We start from the raw sequence: 21,124 nt of genomic DNA on the forward strand, positions 1-21,124 counted from the left end.
GGTCTAAGAACACATCTGGGGGGGGAGGCAATGAGTCCACACATTATAATCTCGATACCACATCATTATCAGATCAGTTTCACGTTCCTGTAACTTTAAAAGACGGAACAAAAAATAAGTATGAAAGACTCACGGATTTGATTAAGACCTACGCTGCGCTATACTTGGCAAAGCATACCACATGCGACCACACACGCATACGACAGTGCAAACCAGTGCTCAACACACTTTATACACCGGTGCTGTAACAGTTGGCGACAGTGAATATATTGACTCATGGTTGTGTTATGTTTCCGTGAGGAACAGTATGTAGCGCTACTACTGGTACTCCTTGGTATTACCAGGACGTTGAGGACAACGTTGGCCCAATTAGACACGCTGGAGTGGCTGTACTGGATGAGATTGTAATCACGACACGTGGGGGCGTGGAAACAGGGGGAAGGAGCAAGGGTCTGTTAAGAGGGAAAAGGATGGAAACAGTCTTACCCGTCTTAGCCCCAGTTCAAAATATACTGGGAAATTAGTACTTGCACAACGCTCACCTGGACTGAAGTGAATCAGCTGCAGGATTTGAGGTTCTAATTGCGGTGGTTATGAAGAGTACCATCTTCTGGGATATAACGCCTTGTAGTCAGCTGAAAGTCAACCGACGTTTCGGAGGAACGTATCGCCTCCAATCTTCAGGGTCAAATAAGTTGAGCAAAGTAACATTGTAGAAGCACTCTGCTTGCCACCTGCTTTCACCCTGGTATCTTGCTCAGATTATTTGACCCTGAAGATGGAGCCAATATGTTTCTCTGAAACATTGGTTGACTTTAAACGGACAACATGGCGTTATATCCCACAATATAATACTCTTTAAATCAATTGCGTTTGTATCTGTTCCGAATATTTTGGCTCTGACAGCAGTTGCTGAATCATGGTGCTGTCACGCCTTAATGGATCTCACCTCTTGTATTCCTCACAGTTCTCATGTACTGCATGTCACAGGTGGAGGTGAGTGTTCAGCTTCTTGCCCCCCCCCCTTCCCCCAGGCCCCATTACAAATTGGTGGAGGTGGGTGGGCACCAAAGCCTGTCTTAACTTTGGGATAAAGAGAAAACTGCCTATTTGTTGGCCTTATATATCTGAAAAAATAACAACCTGAATATATATTGGATATCATAGTAACTAATTAAGCAAATAAATACATGTCCAAAAAGTAACTACCATATTTTATTCCCAACTCCTTCGTGTAAAATAATTTCTTAAATGAGCATGTATTCCAGAATATTACAGACAATTGAAATGTAGGAAAACCTTATATCAAGGAACATTTCATAGGGGTTCCATTGTACCTACAGTAATACTTACCACTGGCTTAACTGCCTACACACCACACCAATAAGACATATGGAGGCTCTAGAGGATAGCAAATGGACATTTTCATGACCCTGTTGCTTTACCACCGCAGTCAGCCCTCTGTACTCATAGGAGGCTGGGTGGTACTCAGAGCTGGTCTGGTCATTATGAAGCAGAAAAGATTCTTACCCCTGCTGGGAATCAAGCCTGGGTCGTTAGTTGTCTAGCCCATTGCGTGTTCAATATCCTGACTGAGCTAACTTTGTTTAGTTTATATCCTCTAACAACTGACAATGAAATCAGCAGAATGACATAATATGCACCTGTGAGCTTATGAATTACATTTTAACACATAAAATATTGTTAAAGTGTTCCCTAATCAACTTTGTTCTAATAACAAGCTTGAATAATGGAAAGACAAAAGTAAGGTAAACTGTCCCTGTAAAAGACCGTGGAGGCCCATACAGCTGTGAGACTATGAGGCTCCCACATTTTCTAGACACTCGGCTCACAGATGGTAGTGATGTTGTCAGCCTTCTGCCTCAGCTGCCCTTTACCCCCAGAAAGAGTCTTGTACTCATTTCTGTCAGAGTCTGAGTCCACCCCAGGGCCATAGTGTGGCTGGAAGGATTAGGTCAATTGAAAATTCCAATGGCCTCACTGGGAATTGAACTCATTACCTTATACCTTGTAGCATAGTGCCTCAACCAACTATGCTACTGCATGCCCTCATTATGAAATTAGTGAAACGTTAAAGTGCTACCTCACAAATCAAATCATTGTCATTGTCCAAGTATTTTTATTCTCTTGGTAATTATAATGTGATTTTAAGCCCTGTAGTGTGCCTCAAAAACCCAGAGGGCTAACATTTTTACTGTTAACATAAAGAAATATCATCACCAGTGATGGCATACTTAGAAGTTTGCATTGTTCTCAATTGGAAACAATTTTTTTACCTTTATATTTAATCATGGGCACCAATTTATGGAACAAACATGTGTTTGTGTATATATATATATCTTCATTTTCATCATGAGCTTCTAGGTGTAAGTCCCTGGCCCATTTTGTCCCAGTGGGAATTAATATGTATAACGTATTCTTAAACCTCTCAGTTCTTCAGCTTTAGTAATATTTTAGAATTATAATATTATTTTTCCAACTTTCATAGTTTTTGTCTTATACGTGTATTTCTAAGAAATAAAGGTAAACTCCAAAACTATGTGTATTTGAGCCATAATGCACAATGTACATTTCCTAAGAGTTGAACTACTCAGTTCAGCGTAGTAAAATGAATAAATATATCACCTGTTACCAGATAGATCCAGTATATAATCCTCTATGGCAAAAACTGTTCCAAATAAACTTGCTATTATGAACATTAATTATCTACAACCAGCTTCATTTCCTTAGGACAATCCACAAATGCCTACAAAAGTTGATGCATATTTACTAAAATGGATGCCATTGGGATTACTAGGTGATAATGAAATTAACTATTGATCCCTTTTATTATCTAACTTTTCTCTTAATATTGCAGTCACTAAGGGAGTCTGTAGAACATTTTCATTTGCTGTTCTTCTAGAAAGATATTTATAAATGGTATGTCAGTTTAGATGTCATTAGAAAATTAGTGGGGGGGGGGGGGAGTCCAATTGGGTCCACTCAGCATGGCAGCCACTGATTGGCCTATTGTACCTGCCCTGGGTGATTATGATGATGGAGAATTTGGTGGAATGAAGACTGACAGGGGAAACCGAAGTACTCAGAGAAAGCCTGCCCCAGCGCCACTTTGTCCACCACAAATCCCACTTGACCAGACTAAGGTTTGAACCTGGGCTGCCATGGTGGGAAGCCAGCAACTAACAATTTGAGCTATGGCACTGCCTCATTAGTAAATTCATTTGTTGAGATGGTTCAAAATAATTACTAAAATCTCACTGCATATGAACTGTAAAAAATTGTGATAGAAGAAAAGACAAAACGATGAATAATGTAATCATATCTACTTATTTATTTGAGGTATAAATTGACTGGGAATATATTTTCAATTACAACTTTTTCATATCTGTTTTCTTTAGAAGTATTTTTTATCATTTATAACACATATTTTTTATGTAATATTCAAAGTTTAATTTAATATCTTCAATTGGATGATGTCTGTTCCTTACCTTTAAGTCACAGTTTTACATGATACACTTTTGAGTGAGCACCTTGTATTTGCTTTCAATTTAGTAGACTGACTTTGTGCGCTTTAGTCTCAAACTGGCCTTACAATAACTCTTTGATATTCTTCATATTTTAGGCAGGTCACGAGAAAACTTAACTGAACTGTCAGCATATACACATTCATGTCCAGCTTTAATCAATTGCCATCAAACATTCACCATTTCATTCATGTAGATGTAAATCTTCCTCTTCTTATTATTATGTGTCCAGATTGTCAAAGTCGTAGAAACTAATTGCTTCACTGTGGTAGAGATCATCTTTCAGTACGTTGCTCACACTATGTAGCTCAGTACATACTGAAGCAGTTACTTAATTTTGGCAGCTGTTAAACAACTACCTAAAAGTTTTCTTTATTCCCCCACAATAATGGGATTCAAACACTCCCTTCATGATTTACAAATGATTTCTGCATTAAAAAAATTAACATAATCATTACCAGCACTTTTTTGCTTTAGTTCTTATTTTGATTTCTTTATAAAATCTTTTGAGCATCACACATATCTGTACTTTACATTTCCAAATTACTCTGGGTGCAGGCAGTCACAATTAAAATGCAAGGATTAAGACAGTTTATATCACTGGGGAAGGAATATCCATCTAAGATAATTTTTTAAACTAAAATGGTTAAATATTTCCATCAGTATAATCAAGTATATTTAATGAGCTGGTGTAATATCCGTACTATCATTGGCTTGGACATGACAGAAATGAGAAATAAAATTAATAATTTTCCAGGCCATATAATTTCCTTGTACCACTCTAGCTCTAATTCTTGTATTATGTGGACTTAGATTTGTTTATTATAACGGAACAGAACTCAATGAACTTGTTTTACTTTACTTTACTCTATAATTTATATTTAACCTACATGTAATTCTTTCAGGAAATGTTTCTGTGCAGTAAACACTGATAGGTCAATTTAGGTTGACTCATGTTAGGTTGATGCCAAGAATGCCAATTAAATCTAATCTTCAGCTCAACAGAACATATTTTGTTTCTCATTCTGTGTACCAGCATATTTGACATGCATTTATCACTCTGAAGATAAATGAATCTGCACCATCTCTTAATATAATTAGCTCAAATTATTAATATGGATAAATTTAAACTATTCGGATTATTAAAGATAAAACACAAAAGATGAAGTGTTAGAAAGTAGAATTCTTCCTGGCCCCTGGGTAACAAAGAGCTGTGATCATATTTCAACAAATTTATCTTATATGCCCTTCATCTTAGTATATAGTTACTGTTAATCTCCAAATTTTATTTTTTGCAGTCTCTAATATAAAGTGGAATTAAATAACATTTTACCTTAAAATATGTAACTTCTTTTTTGCATTCGAACATCTGTGTTTAACTGTAGAAAGAAATGTGAGGCTTGTGAGAAAGTAAGCGTGTATACAACAATTTATCAATTCCACAAATCTTACAAGATCATATATGCTCCAGAAGATCAAAGCCAACATTTTAAAGTATACTTGAAGTAAAATTAATTTAATAATTTCAACTTCAACTTCAACTTCTAAGTAACAACTTAAACTTAATTTCACAATCAAACAATGACTGTTACTTCAGTCTATAATATACCTACATCATGAAATTTCCACTTAAGATTTAGCTTGAGGAAAAGATTTTTGTATCTTAAACTGAGAAAAATCTTAAAGTGAAGTTATATAGAACTGAAACAGAAAATTAGATAAAATTATAAATTATTGCTACAATTCGGGAACAGATTCAGTGCAAGACATTGCACATACTTTTTCATATGTGGGTTAACATCACTACATTATTACTCGTATTTAGTACAGTGGCTTCAATATATTAGCGAAATGAAATGAAATTTGATAGAGCCATTTTCAGTAAATTCGCTTAGAGCCATTTTCAGTAAATTCGCTATTTTATTTTTTGGGGCCCATCTGAATGGCCCCTATTTTTCAAGCTGGAATGTTCTTGTCCACGATCTCTGACCTATGGTGGATAACTCTTAAATACCGAACACTGCTAAAATCTGCCAAAAATGTTCAGGTGCTAATGAGGTGCAAATCCAGAGAGAGACAGACAGGCAGGCAGACAGCATTCCAAAACCCCCTTTCTTCTACTCATGGGTGTGTAACACACGTAAATCTGCCAAAATCTTGTGATCAATTTTGCTCACCATCACAGTACTTTCTCATATGTATTACGTTTTTGTGTTCAGGGGTACTGAAAACATATGGATCCATTAGAATATCAAAATCCTTTGATTTCTTCACCATCATTATACTTTGCTTTATGTGATACAAGTGAAAAAGTAAAAATGAACAAATACATATTATGTAAGTCTAAAAACAGCACAAAATACTGTATGATATGCCTAATTGCATAGTAATTGCTACTTTAAATCAAATTCTTTGTTTTTATATCCATGTTCTAATTTAAACAATAGATCTGTAATATATGTACAATATTTACACAACAAATACAACTTATAAATGAGTTTCAACACAAGGAAAACATAATACAAGTTACACAAAACATGTGTAAGTGAGGCTGAAATTACCCATGGAATTATCCTGAGTATGCAAACAATATGTAACACTGATATGTTCCTTCTATTCCATTCTTCCACGTGCATCCTAGGTCAACAACATAACATGAGTACTTCAAGGTGTCTTTGAGCAAACAACAATGGCCTGTATTTACCTGAATGGAAGATGGCTATGAATCTAAGGTGAAAACCCCCCCATAATAAGGAAAATGTCTGCACATGAAATGTGCTCTATGTATTAATATCCATTTGTTACAAGAAAACACATTAAAGATACTGGATATTTAATAACATGTTTTTCATTAAGCCAACTTTTTCTACTCTCATTTTCTCTCTTCACCCATACAAACTTCATGAATTTCACTGTAATATCTCTTCATGAGAAATTACTGATTCTGATTCATAGATTTGGTGGTTCATTGGTCACGCTTGTCATGGTTCATAGCTTATGGGTCCTGACCTTGAAACATATTTCTCTCACTTGGTATGCTAATAGCATAATTTGGCATGAACGATGGCATTTATTGCAGTCTGGAAACATCAAGCCATTGAAGCCTGCTTAAAAACAATCAATATTTTATTTGCACTCAAACTGAAGATAACACCCTTCATTATTTAAAGTTGAAAACAAGGAAGAAACATAGCCTTCCATTCAAATAAATATGATAAGTGAAGGGAGAGATTTCATTTATGGATTGGACCTTTGTTAACTGAATGTAAAGCAATAGAACAAGAAATAAATAAAGGAAAATTACATATTATCTACATGGGGCTTTGTCTAGTACCACAAAAATGGAAACACAATGGGGAATCTCTTAGTCTGAGAAACCTTAAATCAGGAAACATGATGCTTGAAGAAATTATGAAAGGTAAAGACTGATCTAGCTGGTCATGGTAGTGGAGCGGTCTAAGGCATGCTCTGTCCTCGCTCGCTTGGGAACCAGGATCGTGTGTTCGAATCCCACTCAGGGCATGGATATTTAGTTTGTGTGTGTGTTTTTTTTCTGTGTTTGTGTACAGGTAGAGGCCTTGCGATGAGCTGATCACCTGCCCAAGGAGTCCTACCGAACGTGTAAGATCTAGAAAAACCGAGTGAACGGAGAAGTTCATGGAGGTAGGCCTAGGCCTGCTGGGGCTGTAGTGCCAAGGTATAAAAAAAGACTGATCTAACCATCCTATGTAAACTATCTCCATGGATCAGAATCCTTGTTGAGAATGCATGATCAGTAATTGAACTAAGATAGAAATATTCCTGCAGATTTCACAGAATGGGATGGTCATTACAGCTCAGCCAGATAAATAGTGGACTTAGTGCTGGATCAATTTCTGACAGGAGTTTTTGAGACTTCCATGGAATGCATGAAGCCATCAACGCAGGAGGTACTAGGAGTTGGATGCAACCTGAAAACTACTTCTCCATCTCCATCTAGCGCTGACATAGGAATGCATTCTCTGTACACCCTATAAATCTTCATGGCATTGAACCAAGGCACAGAGATAAACCTTTAATTTCATCATAATAGATAAACAATTTAGTGATAATTTCTCATTGCAGTTATTGGGAAGACTATGTTATTTTTTTGTCTAGTGCCTCTGGATATGATCTGTGTTGACCTCTGGCCTCAGTTCACCTACATAAGGGCACAGATTTAATTTATGAGGTGACAGCACCCATAGAATGGAGGAATGGTGGTTGGGAGATAGAATCTGCAGCCTAATGCGGGCTTTCGTCTGTGGGTGACTAATACGTTTCTCGTTCCCAAAGTTTTCTCCTTGGTATAGAAATGAAGTTTCAGACTGTGATGAACAATATCTGCACACAGTTTTGATCAGGGGTGAAACTTATCACCAGGGCCCGGATTTTGATGACCTGAAAATATTTAAAAAATGACCTAAAAATGACCGATAAAATCCAGAAAAATGACCTAAAGGAGAAAAGAAAGAACACTTCGCTTCCATGTTATTCACATTTCAGAAAACATATGAAGAAAAATTCCCTAAAATGGCCAAAAATGACAAGAAATACCCTTAAAAGCCCCAAAATTTACCAAAAAATTACCCCCCAAATGAAAAAATGACCTTAAACCTAAAAATGTCAAAAAATGACAAAAAATTACCTATAAAATTTACATTTCTGTAACCAGCAGCTCATATCCGAGATTTATGTATTTAAGAGCATCGCATAGGATACAAGGAAAAAAAAGATGACATGTCATCAAAATCTGGGCCCTGCTTATCACCCTATGAATGAGAGTATGGTTTGCCTATTTAGAAGAGTATTAGAGTCATTTGTATATAATGAAAAATTTTCACATGATTGTACCATTAAATAATGATGTTAAACACAACACAGATTGTTACAATTGTAAAAATAGACAATTACTCTGACATTAATAAAAAACCTATTATGATTTTTTCCTGTAGTACTTCCATTATATCTAACTCTGGATACATGAGAAGTTTGCATCATGCTGTAACATCCATGAAAAAATTACATAAAGCAACAATTATTATTATTGTGGAAGGCCATTAATCTTGCCATACCGACACGAAACATATATGAGTTACATTGTCTCTAAGTTTGCAGCCAATGTGACCGGCTTCTCTGTATGTCTTTACCGCTCACATGCAAATGTGTACTTGAGGCAGTGGGGGAGGGGAAAAAAAACAAATTTCATGTAAAGGTCAGTAAAAATGACAACAGATGTAAATTAAATGGAATGATTATGATTGTCAGAAATAAAACAAAGGTCTTAAAATTGGTTTATCACCTACTTTAAGAAATACAATCAATAACAACAAACAAATGTTTTCCGTTCTTAATAATATGTCAGCTACAAATAAGGAGACATGTATTTGCTTCATATTAGATACTGATTTTGAAGAAAATTGTAATGTATAAAAATATACAATCGAATATATAACACACTAAGTTTATTAGAATAGATATTGCTTGTTCTTATTTCAGTATGACAGCACTACCCTCTCACAAGCCATGCTTTATCATCACATCTCATGTTACACCATTTTGTCTAAACTAGATGATGAATGTTCTTCAGGCATTTGATGTACAAAACATGTTCATTTAACATTATTAGCAATTCACACTCCAGTTTTATATTGTAATTGTACCTAATCTGAAAAATAAAACAATGGTTGCTTGTACTGTTCCTTCTTTCGAGATGCAGATTATTGATAATTATGAGTTATAATTGAAAGGTGGTTAAACACAGCAGCATTTTAAAGACAGAGCTTAACTCATTCATTTGCATCACATAACCTACAGGGTGCAATTAGTTGATTCTGAATACTTTTGTTTCAAGATACACTCATCCCATATAATATTTCATTTCTAAATGGATACTTCATTTCTTATTTGTTTAATATAATAAACTTTGTGCTCTTGGAGTCATACTACCACCCTACAAAGGGGTATCCAGGTTTGGAATTTTACTAATGCATTTGTATGCCTGAACACCAAGGAAGAACATGGTCAGAGAGGATGAGAGAAATTCCAAAGACCAAGAAATATGAAAGGTTCAGGCGTCTGTGAATGTCCCCAACAGCCACAGACTGGTTAATGATTAAGTCTGTTCAATAGAAGAAATTATTCCACCATCCTTCAAGGAAAATTAGTCTAGCGTCCACCAATGAAATATCAGCAAGCCCAAAAATCCTTCCAAGACCAAGGTACTGTGAAACTGTTCCAGCAGCTTAAGAAATTTGGAAACAATTAAACAATGTGCACTTCTTTTCTGGAAAATCTGAATGCAGAATGCTTACGCCACTCAAATAGAGTATTACAGTACAAATAACCATTATCTTTGAATGTGTATGGGATTTTTATTCACTAGACTGGAGTTGTCCGTCTCAAAGCGTCTAACCCGAAATCTTTCCGTCTCTGTTGAGGTGATAACTCATCTGTTGTTGTGGCAACTGCCCTGACAGGTGGCACAGGGGGGTGGTCATCTAGGTCAAAAGTCACAAACTCATGTTCATGTTGCATTGATGGAGAATAATCCTCATCATCAATATCATTATCACCGCAGGAGTTAATGTCAGCTGTTGTAGACACAGTGTTAGTTGTAGCATCACGTGGAAAGAAAGAAGAATGAGAGCCTGATAGTTCTCTGGCGCTACCATGGTGGTGTGGATGAAGATGATGATGATGTTGTTGATGTTGATGGTGATGCTGATGACGCAAATCAATTGGAGGCGGTGTTGCTTCACACTCCTCTTCTCCACGATGATGATGAAAATAATGTTGGTGATATCCTGTAGAAGTATCAACAACAGTTCCAGCTGGAGCAGGGAAGCTATAATAGGAAGAAGAGGTCATATCCCTCATGGAACCGGTGAAGGAAGGAAGCGCTAGGTGTCTACAGGGTGAAGGCTCTCCACTGTTACTGCACTCCACACCATCAGGACCTCTAGGGTCATGGTCTAAATATAACCGTCGTTGAGGAGAGGCTCTAAGAAGTTGTGGAGGTCTTCCTGAAGTATATTGCTGTTGTTGATAGGAATGTGGATGGCGCCTGCAGGGAAACAGACTGCTTGGATTATGGTGGTCTGCAGTGAGTAGCATGGAAGAAGCAGATAGTTTGCGACGATGGAGGTGATGTTCAAACTGTTTGCGAACCCATTCCTTCTGATGCCAGTAGATATAAAGGAACACTGCACATGTTCCAGCAATTTCTGTAGCCATGAATCCAGATACGACGAGAAGAAAGCTGAACCCATAGCGATAGGTGAACAAAGGTGGTTGAAGCTGTGAGCGAGGGCGCAACTTGCTGCCAATTTCAGCTTTGAAGATGGAGATGTACATAACCAGACCAATCAACATCAGCAGCCCTGGAAAATATTGACAAAAAGTTACAGTGTAGCTTTAGAAATTAATATTGTTACATATTATAATTTATAGTCTGGCAAATATTATTATGGTGCTCAACTCAACAAGATGGGTGTCATGTGCAGTAAATGTATACAACATTTTATTTAAAAGATATCACTTCAAGGATTCAGATGAAAATGGGAGGATACCATTAGAACTGAACCCAAAGAAACAGACTCTGAACACATAGAATGGATTCAAAAGATCAGTTCTTGTGAACATACGAGTATTAAGAATCTTTAGCTTTAATAGAATTGTTGGTAATTTCTTGAGCAGCAAAGTGTTTATGACTGTGACCACATTCATGTCTGTTCTAGGGCTCACCAGTCTGATACCCCTGAGTAAAAATGGCCAGATCATGAAGCTGACTAATCAGCTCCATCCCCCAAGCTCTAAAATATAGAAACTATTGCTGATGTGTAAAAAAAAAAGTAAAGCTATCCCTGTAGCAGGTACTGAAGGCCCATAGGGTTGTGAGACGTTGAGGTTCCCACATTATCTAGACATTCGGCTCAAAGATGGCGGTAAGGTTGTCAGCCTTACGTGCCAGCCGCGCTTTACTCCCCAGTAAAATTATTTAATTATTTCCTGGTACTCATTTCTGTTAGAGGCTGAGTAAACCCCAGGGCCTAGTGCGGCTGGAAAGATTAGTTCAACTGAAAAAATCTAGTGACCTCATCGGGACTTGAACCCATGACCTTCCGGCTTGTAGCGTAGCCCCTCAACCACTACGCTACCGCGTGCCCCATTTGCTGATGTGTTGTGGTTAAAATTCCTGCTTCATATTCTGGAGATGGGTGGGCCCCCAAACCCATTCTGGACGTTGTGGAGAAGAGAAAATCTCTTTCTCCAGCCAGGAATCAAAGCCCAGCCATCCAGTTCATAACCCACTGATATATCAACGGAGGTAACCCAATTTCTATGAGTATATAAAAAATTAGAAAACAGGCAAATATATATATAATCATCCTGAAGATTAATATCTTCTTGCATGTGATGTTATGTAGTATGGTAGATGTTTACTAACTTTCAGAGGAACTTGCTGGCTCCATCTTAAATTTTTTTTTATTTATTCTTATTTGTACCACATTTTCCATGCTTAGTATACTCTTATATATCAATAGAGGCAATAATCTCTTGTGAAACATCAGTAACTTGTACTTTACTGTGTAAATATATTAACAGGCCCATGTTTCTCTAAATATAATTATAGTGGAGAAAGTTAACAGGAAAGGAACCAGACATAAATATACAAATCATGAACCTCTGGAGCCATACTGCATATGTACATTATGCTTATGTTTTAGTTAACATGCAAATTTGTTTCAGGGAAAGGAATAATGGCTCCCAATTGGAAGTGACCATTGGAAAGTATCAAAAACTAGTCTAATATTTTATTCATGACTGGATTTCAATTTCCCTAGCAGCAACATGAAATTATATCAGCTGTGGACCTATCACTGAAGTTAGTCTTATTCTACGAAATTTAGTGTAGGTTTAACTTTATTTACCAGAGCTGGTCTCTTGTTAGGATAACAATATTACATCAGACACACTGAGAATGGATGGACAGAGGAAAGTCAGACCAGAATTATAGTGGAATTAAATTGTATCCTAACAACGACATGAAACATACAAGCAGTATAACTTTCAGTATATCCAAATTAAAGTTATACTGATGTTGAAACTTTCGTTATGGAAACTGTGAGTGAATTATCATATGCAGAGCTCCATAATTAAAACCTAAATCTGCTGAACAAAATTTACCAACTACATGATGCTTTCTATATGAAACTTGATTCCTCACCCTAGGGGAAGAACAAAATTGAGAGTACTCAAGTTTTGTACAGACAAAGAACAGACGTGTGGTTTTGACTGCAGTATAATAAAACAACTGAAGTCAAATAAAAACAATAAGTCACTAAGTTTTATTAAAGCAGCCATGCTGTATGAACTGGAGCTCTACCATCATCATGTGTGTATAAATAAAACATTAAATATTGTTCCATGTACACCCATTGGTAGGCAACGTGTTGGTAAACAAGTTCCCATGAAGACAGATTCTTGGTAAATAGTCCGTTGTTAGGTTATAAAACAACAGATAAGGCTCTTTTCTACGTCATTCGCGTCAAGGAGCGGTAGAACAACGGGATTATGCAAACAGTTTCTGAGCAATGGCTCGGTAAACACACTTCCGCCTAAGCGGTGACATCATAAAAAATATAGGTGGTGTTTTCCATGGGGACTGTGCAGAGTGAGTATAAGAGAAGTGAATGCAGAAGCAAATTCAATTCACGGCAGTTACGAGTCGTAACTAGTCGTAGCCGAGAAGCCGCGAGTCAAGGACAAGAAGCCGTCATGGAAAGGAGTTGTGAGGATTAAGCTGTGAAATATTAATGGACATTGAAGACTTTATGTGTACTGTATTGCAGTGACATCTGGAGTGATCTGTATTTGTATTTGTATTTATTGTAAGTTCAAGAGATCCAAAGATGGATATAGAACATGTCATAAGTGCGAGTTCCTGTGTTTTAATTTCTTTGCCAGGAGAGGGCTAGTGTGTGTGAGTGTGTGTGTGTGTGTGTGTGTGTAACAGTGCGCCAAAAAGTGCAGAAACACCGACAGCGCTGCACTAATTATAATTAAGAGAAAGAAGTAACCGAAGTGCTAATAATTCTAATCATCCGAAATAGAACCCGTCAATTTCGTCAAGGGAACCACCCTACATATCATAATATATTACGTTTTATGTTGAATTATGTGACCAAAATGTATCCGTCTTGATAATACATGACGGCCTCTGTGGTCTAGTAGTCAGAGTTCCTGGCTACAGATCCAGAGGTCCCGGTTTCAATTCCCGGCTCTATCAGATTTTCTGAGAATTAGTGGGTCTGAAACGGGGTCCACTCAACCTCGTGAGGACAATTGATGAGTTACTTGAACGGAGAAGTCGAGGCTCCGGTCTAGAAAACCAAGATTAACGGCCGTGGGGATCTGTTGGGCTGACCACGCGACACCCTCTATCCGCAAAAGTTGGCACTAACTTCGCCGACAAGCGGCGGTCACTCGGTCGGTATAGTTCGCTTGTGGACTAAAGGCCACGGGTTTTGTTTGTTTTGGTTGATCATACACACAAGATCATGGCCAAAATAGACCAAAGTATATAGTGTGATTGCTATGCTGAAACTGAATGACTTGTTGTTTTTATTTGACTTGAATAGTTTTAATACACTCTAGTCAAAAACACACGTCTGTTGTGTGACGGTACAAAACTCAAGTATTCCTGTACACGTACATAATAGATTGCTCAACATAAAAATAAAGATTGAGAGTGTTTGAGAACAGCGTGTTGCAAGCAATATTTGATCTCTAAGACAAGAAGCAACACGAGGATGCAATACATCACATCATGATAAGCTTTACAGTTTCTACTTTTAATCTTGTTATACTGAACAACTAGAGAATGAGATGGGTGGGACACGTAGCACATATAGGAGAGGTAAGAGATTAACAGAAAATATTAGTTTGTGAAACTCGTGAGTAAAAATCAAAATCAGTATTCAAAAACGGAATATTAACTGTTAAACACTTACATTTTATATCATAAAATTTGCTTGTTGTATTTGCTACATGACAACAGACTATTTCCACATTACAAACACATACAGACCGAGACTAGAAGTGTCTCCATCAACTAAGCCAAGGTCTAATGATACACACCGGACATGATGCACAGTACACCAGAGATGAAGGTAAAAATGCGCCTCTGACGAGCAAAATGTCCAAACAGGCAGCAGAACTCTCCCACGAAGACAAGGAGGGTAGCCAGGATAAAAAATAATGCAGACTTGGTCACAGCATCTGAAAGAACAAACCCACAAATTTTAATGTCTGTCAGGAAGTCCCTTGAAGTGATTAACTGGTATGATTAGCGAATAATTCGCCATTTTGACTAGTAAACTATTTTGTTCCATAGAGAATGAGCCACTCAGAATATGATAGGTTAGGTTCTTGTATTTCCTGCTCATGCAAGTGAATATCGTGTTATTTGAAACACTGTTTCGCTGCCATCTTCAAGTCATCACAGTTTTCCTTCCTGACAGGAGCAGATGAAACATCTGGAATATCAAAATTGATGCCAATGTGGGATCAGCGCCAAAATGATGGTGAGAAAGAACAGGGAACTGACTTCTTTGGCTACAATATAAAAAACTCATCAGATGATAAGATGGATCACTCACTGTCCACGGGAATTACGTAGAAAAATAGCGCACATGAGACAGAGTGACACCATATTATCCATATCATAGCTTCGCTGAATGGCTTCATGGCACATGTCTTGGAAACATATCTTCTGAAAGTTCCTCCTTGAAAGGGCATTCAGTTTACACACCGAAGACTGAGAGATCATAACCAAAAAGTATCTTACAGACACATTCTCAAGCTGTTTTACATGAAATATTAGGTAATAAATAGGGGCATTTCTCCACTGGTGATCTGTGGACCGCAGCTGGTGACTAACGTAATTTTTTCCGGTCTCCAAATTCTAGTTACCTATACCTTAATACGGGTCTAAAGGTGTACTAATCGAACTCGAAAAACTGACATTTTATAAAAAGCGCATTATTTGTTTCCGTTTACTTTTAGAGGTTATGTACATAGCGCTGAAATGTATTAGTCTATATGTATTACCCCTTATCACTTTTACTGCGTTTTGTGAAGTTACCGGCCATAAATTCATACATAGACTGAGATGAATAAAATAAGAATAATTGAATTATTATATTTTGTGTTAACTCAGTAGCTACAGGATCCAGTTACAGGGTCAACATTATCATACATATAAAAAATAAGAGATAATATTAAACACATATTTAGGACAGTTAGGCCTATCTACATATATGATAATGTACTGCGAAGAAGATGCAGGGCAAGCATAACTTCATAACAACACTAAATGCAACAAAATATGAAAACTATCGATTAACAGATTAAAAAGAGATGACTGTAGTCTCTAATGTATGTGACGGCATTTCTGATATCATAAGCTTCTAGAAGTGAAGGCCAGGTCATAAAAGTTTTACAGACTTTCCCTATTAAAATATATCAAAACAACACCGCTTCTCGAATAAAGTCCGCAATTTGAAACCATCCAAAATATAATTATAGCTACAAGAATCGTGATTTTTAAAGAATCCCACTCTACCATAAAGTAGGAAAATTCCCCTGGACACATTCTACTTTTTGGAGCCAGGGTTGGTAACAGTATTCCAGACAGTATATTCAGGTTTCATTGTGACTACGCTGATGTAAAGCACCAGCAATCGAAGTAGTAATGAAAAGGATAAAGTAAAATTCCGTATCAGGAGCAACAACTTAAGAGTATGAAAAAGTAGGTGATCAAGACGATGGTGTAAATACAGATTACAGCCAAGGAAAGATCCGTGGTTTTCACTACAGTCTCTAGGCATAATGCTAAATTTATAAAGCAGACGATTAAAAGCCAGTACTTTAACCTTTCTCGAGATGGAAATAGCTTTTGTTTTTACCAGCATTTGGTTTTATATGGTTAGCAGTACACCTCTTCTGCAAATAATTAATATCTGGCTGCAAGTAAAGGAAGTCAACGACAAAGGTAATATGACAGAATATTTGTATACTATCAGGAAAAACGAGAAACAATATTTCGTTACATAAATTATTAGTGTTACTGGGTAACAAAGGTAAAGAAAGCTGAACGTTGGGTAACAACATACAGTTCAATATAGGACGAGTAAAGAACTTTATAAAAACTTATCAAGAAAAACAGTTTATTATGTAGCCAACTACAAACCAGAATATAACCAATAGACAGCCCTACCTACTAACCAGATCCAAAAGAAAAGAATGCAAAACAAAACCAAAAACACGGCTCAGATCAAAGTAGATGGAATCAAAGTATCCTTGATACTGCAGAATAGGAGATACGATGTCAGATAAAGTATTTAAATTCTTAGGTGTCAATTGATTATGGTTAAACTACGGTAGGAAGAATTTAAAATAGTGCGAAATGTGCTCACAAATGACAAATTCAGATATCTTAGAAACAGCACTGAAAAAAAAACAAGCCTACAATTAACAAAATAATTTGTTTTCGTTTTCAAAGCCCGGAGCAACGAATGCTGTTTTCCATTTAACATGAGATTGTTTACGTGAAATAACTAAGGTTAATAATAAACTTCAACAAAAGGACAAAAATTTCAGAGCACCTCTGCAACAAATATATCGATACTGTTCAATCCGACAAATTCCTCTAGCCGTGATCACGTGATATCTTTGCAAACATCAGTATCCTTAACAAAACTACGGTTAAAGCATCACTACAATGTGAAATGGCCGACTGCTCGACTTCATGTCGTGTAGTATATGTAGGGACTGCAACTACCTAGGAAATGCATTACCAACAACACAGGATTTAGTTACATGAGTACCACCAACCTAAAGTAAAGCAGGATTGTTCCAATTCTTACTAACTTTAAATACAAAATTCAGAATCTGTTTTCGTTGGAGCCTAACGTTATCACCTATTGAGTTAATCCAAGCATATCTGTCGGGTTCAGTAATAACAGTAGTAACAATTCAATTAAAACTAAAACTCTGTGGTTTGAGTCCGCAAGCGAACTATACCGATCGAGCAATCGCCGCTTGTCATAGAAGTTAGTGTTAACTTTAGCGGCTAGAGGGTGTCACGTGGTCAGAGCAACGAATCCTCACGGCCGTTAATTTCGGTTTTCTAGACCCTAACCGCTACTTTTCCATTCAAGTAGCTCCTCAGTTATCCTCACGAGGCTGAGTGGACCCCGTTCCAGACCCACTATTTCTCAGAAAATCTGGTAGCGCCGGGAATCGAACCCGGATTTCTGGATCTGTAGCCAGGAACTCTTACCACTAGACCACAGAGGCGGTCGATTAATTCAATTACATTCCTTTATTTACGTAATTGCCAACAGCAACTGGTCTATAACAAGCGAGCACTGAAAATATACGTAACTACAGACAGACTAAGACTAGAACTAGAACTGGACTAGAATTTAGTCCTAGGCAATAAAATAATAGAGGTGACACCATAATGGTATAACTCAATAGGTTTACTTACTTACTTACTTACTTACTTACTTACTCACTCATGGAGCTGAGTCCTTCTGGAGGAACCGCCAATTCTGCAGCTACTCAAGAATTTCCCAGCATTTTATGGAACCCGAAGGTTCATTACCGTGTTCGTAAGAGCCCTCCACTGGTCCCTAGCCTGAGCCAGATCTATCCAATCCATACCATCCCATCCTATCTCTCTAAGATCCATTCTAATATTGCCCACCCACCTACGCCTTGGTCTTCCTGTAGTCTCTTTCCTTCTGGCAACTCAATAGGAGCAAAGAAAATATATCCTCAAAAGAGATGTTATGTTTATTGAAAAAGTCCAATGATTGCAGATATCATTTGCAGCCGTGATTCAGATTTTAAGGGCCAAGTCTTGAAGAAATAACAACAACAACAACAACAACAACAATACATAATTCAAATCCTGTATTTGAGTGCTTGCCAGCAGCGAGTAGCCTATAACAGGCGACCACTGAACATACACAAGGCTAAAGCCAGACTAAGGAAACTACACCAGGAATTAAATAGTGAAAACTGAAACAATTTAGATAGGACGTTAATGCAGTAACAAGATCCACGGACTAAGCAACATTAAGAAAAGGAAAAAGTATCCTCAAGGAAGATGGTGTGTTTACTCAAAACGTCCAGAGATTTTTAAGATGTTGTTTGCAGCCGTGGCATAACTTCACGAAAGTACTGAGACGTTACTGAAGTTAAAGGCAAAAAAGTTCCAAACTTTCTTATTCTCGTACTCAGAGAGAAACAGGTTGCCTGACAGAACAACATTTGGTTTTGTTCCGGAAAACGTTAACAAGAAATAGAGCGTTAATCTGTTATCGTCCGGTATAAAGCGTTCTGAATATTAAATAAATAGAAATTGATTCATAATTGACTGAATATGTCGATCGTAGCATAAATTTGCAAGCATTCTATGTAAGTTATCCTGTATGTAATAGTCGGCCAAAGAAAGGTTATTCCAGGCGAGAGAATTGTGCTCAGGTTTCGATCGAATTAACGCAATATATAGAACTTTCAGACTATCCAAGGAAGAAAAAATTATGTGTGATGGAATGAATTAATCCTAAGAGTTTATTGCGTTGGAATATAAGTATCCAACAGTATAATAACAATAACAACAACAATAATAATAACATTATATTTTAAGATTGACTTATGAATTGGTTACAATTCAGATACGAAAGAAATGCGAAAACGAAAGAGGAAAGAGAACGGACACGCGACAGAAATACGATGGAGGTTTCGTTATCTGCATGTTGCCCCTGGCAACCCCATTTCACCACGGGGACCCGACTGGAACCTTTCGTCTAGAGACGCCAACCTATTAACTCTACTAGGGAAATAACGAGTGTGGCAATGAGGTTTCCTCACCAAGACTACGACCCAAACCGCAAGCGAATTTCGCAAATTTCTGCCTTCCATCAGGCCACAGTTGAATATAAAATAGTCCAAAGGTAATAAATACATATTCTAGCCCGGAATCTGCGCTGAATCCAGAGATTCTGTGTCTGGCAGAGCGATGTAAGGACACAATTTTGTTGTAAGTTTACATGGCAAAGAGCCTGTGTTAGAACTAACTTTATAATTCCATCTTACCGAGACACTGAGCATCTGTCGCCCTAAGGCAACAAATTCTGTATCAAATAGATTTATATTAATCTGTAACAGTAATATTCATAGATAATGAATCAGGATTATCTATTATTTTTCCGGGATATTGTTACTTTCATATGACACCAGTATCTTATGGGAGACTTACGCTACAAGCCGGAAGGTCGTTGGTTCAATTTCCTTGGAAATCATTGAATTCCTTAATTTGCCTTTAGTTTCGAGCCTCGCTATGATCATGTGATCGATTCAGTCTCTTACAGAAATGAGTACCTGGAATCTTCCTGGGGGCAATGTGCGACCAGCGCGTATGGCTGACAAACTTACCACCATCTATGAGCCGATTGTCTAAATATTGCGGAAGCCTCGACGTCTCACAGCCCTATGGGCGTCCACGGCCTGTTACAGGGATAGATATTCATCATGATCCTAATTTAAAGAAGGGCCTGCATATCGGATAAAGCTCTACCTCAGTATTCTTTTCACATAACTGTAACGTGCATGGTCAGTGTATCTGTGGAAAGAACACGGAGTTATTGTAAATAATTATTTTATTACGTGCGCTGTAAGAAACTGACAGAGAGTTACAAGTTTACATTGGATGTAATATTAAATTTGAGGTTCTCACACTAATTTACGACTGCATACCACCCAACTTTCTTTTCTAACATCATCTTTCATCATATAATAACACAAGATAAAGTGAAGGTGTCATAGTGTGTACCCGTGTGATTGTACTAGCGAATAAATTCGAAAGAACTATTACTAGACTTACCAAATAAAATATGGATGAACATACAGTAGGTACGGCGGAGATTAGAAATGTATGAAAAATTTTAACCTGAAAGTCTGAAGGGAAGAAAGCATTTTGGAGACTTGGGTTTAGATGAGAAATTAATATTAGAGTGGTTCTGAAGGTTAAAACTTCATCACTGAACAGAGGATATTTCGGGCAGCGGAAGTCACGAAGCTATTATAAATTAGAAGCAGGTTAAAATATAAACCAGCCCTGGTGCACGTAATGAAATATGAAAAATCGGGCAGGAAGATAAAAGCGAAATGAATGTAAGACAATGAGAAGCATACAAAGAGTAAAGTCTTTCCTGTACTAAATTAATTAAGGTATATAAGATTAAGGCCGGTCATGGTAGCCGAGCGGTCTAAGGCATGAACTATCTTCGCTCGCTCGGAAGCCGGGATCGTGGGTTCGGATCTGTTTCCTGTGAGGTACGAACTGAATTCTTATATATTATTCTTATACACTGCCGGTCACGGTAGCCGAGCGGTCTAAGGCATGTACTGTCTTCGCTCGCTCGGAAGCCGGGATCGTGGGTTCGGATCTGTTTCCTGTGAGGTACGAACTGAATTCTTATATA

At 37.4% G+C, this 21,124-nt stretch overlaps 1 protein-coding gene across 4 annotated transcripts in view; it reads right to left on the minus strand.

Annotated features, from left to right (window-relative positions):
• Positions 1-8,268: 8,268 nt before the first annotated feature.
• Positions 8,269-21,124, minus strand: part of LOC111867985 — a 599,613-nt gene continuing 586,757 nt past the window's right edge. For all 4 annotated transcript variants that reach the window (XM_033752924.1, XM_023858257.2, XM_033752930.1 and 1 more), the window contains exons 4-5: positions 14,706-14,846; positions 8,269-10,945 (exon numbers count right to left, since the gene is read on the minus strand). In XM_033752924.1, coding sequence (XP_033608815.1) covers positions 9,945-10,945; positions 14,706-14,846 — 1,142 coding nt within the window. In that variant the 3' untranslated portion in view covers positions 8,269-9,944. The remainder of the gene's footprint in view (positions 10,946-14,705; positions 14,847-21,124) is intronic.

The sequence above is a fragment of the Cryptotermes secundus genome, unplaced genomic scaffold, assembly GCF_002891405.2.
Source record: "Cryptotermes secundus unplaced genomic scaffold, Csec_1.0 scaffold97, whole genome shotgun sequence".
NCBI lineage: Eukaryota > Metazoa > Arthropoda > Insecta > Blattodea > Kalotermitidae > Cryptotermes > Cryptotermes secundus.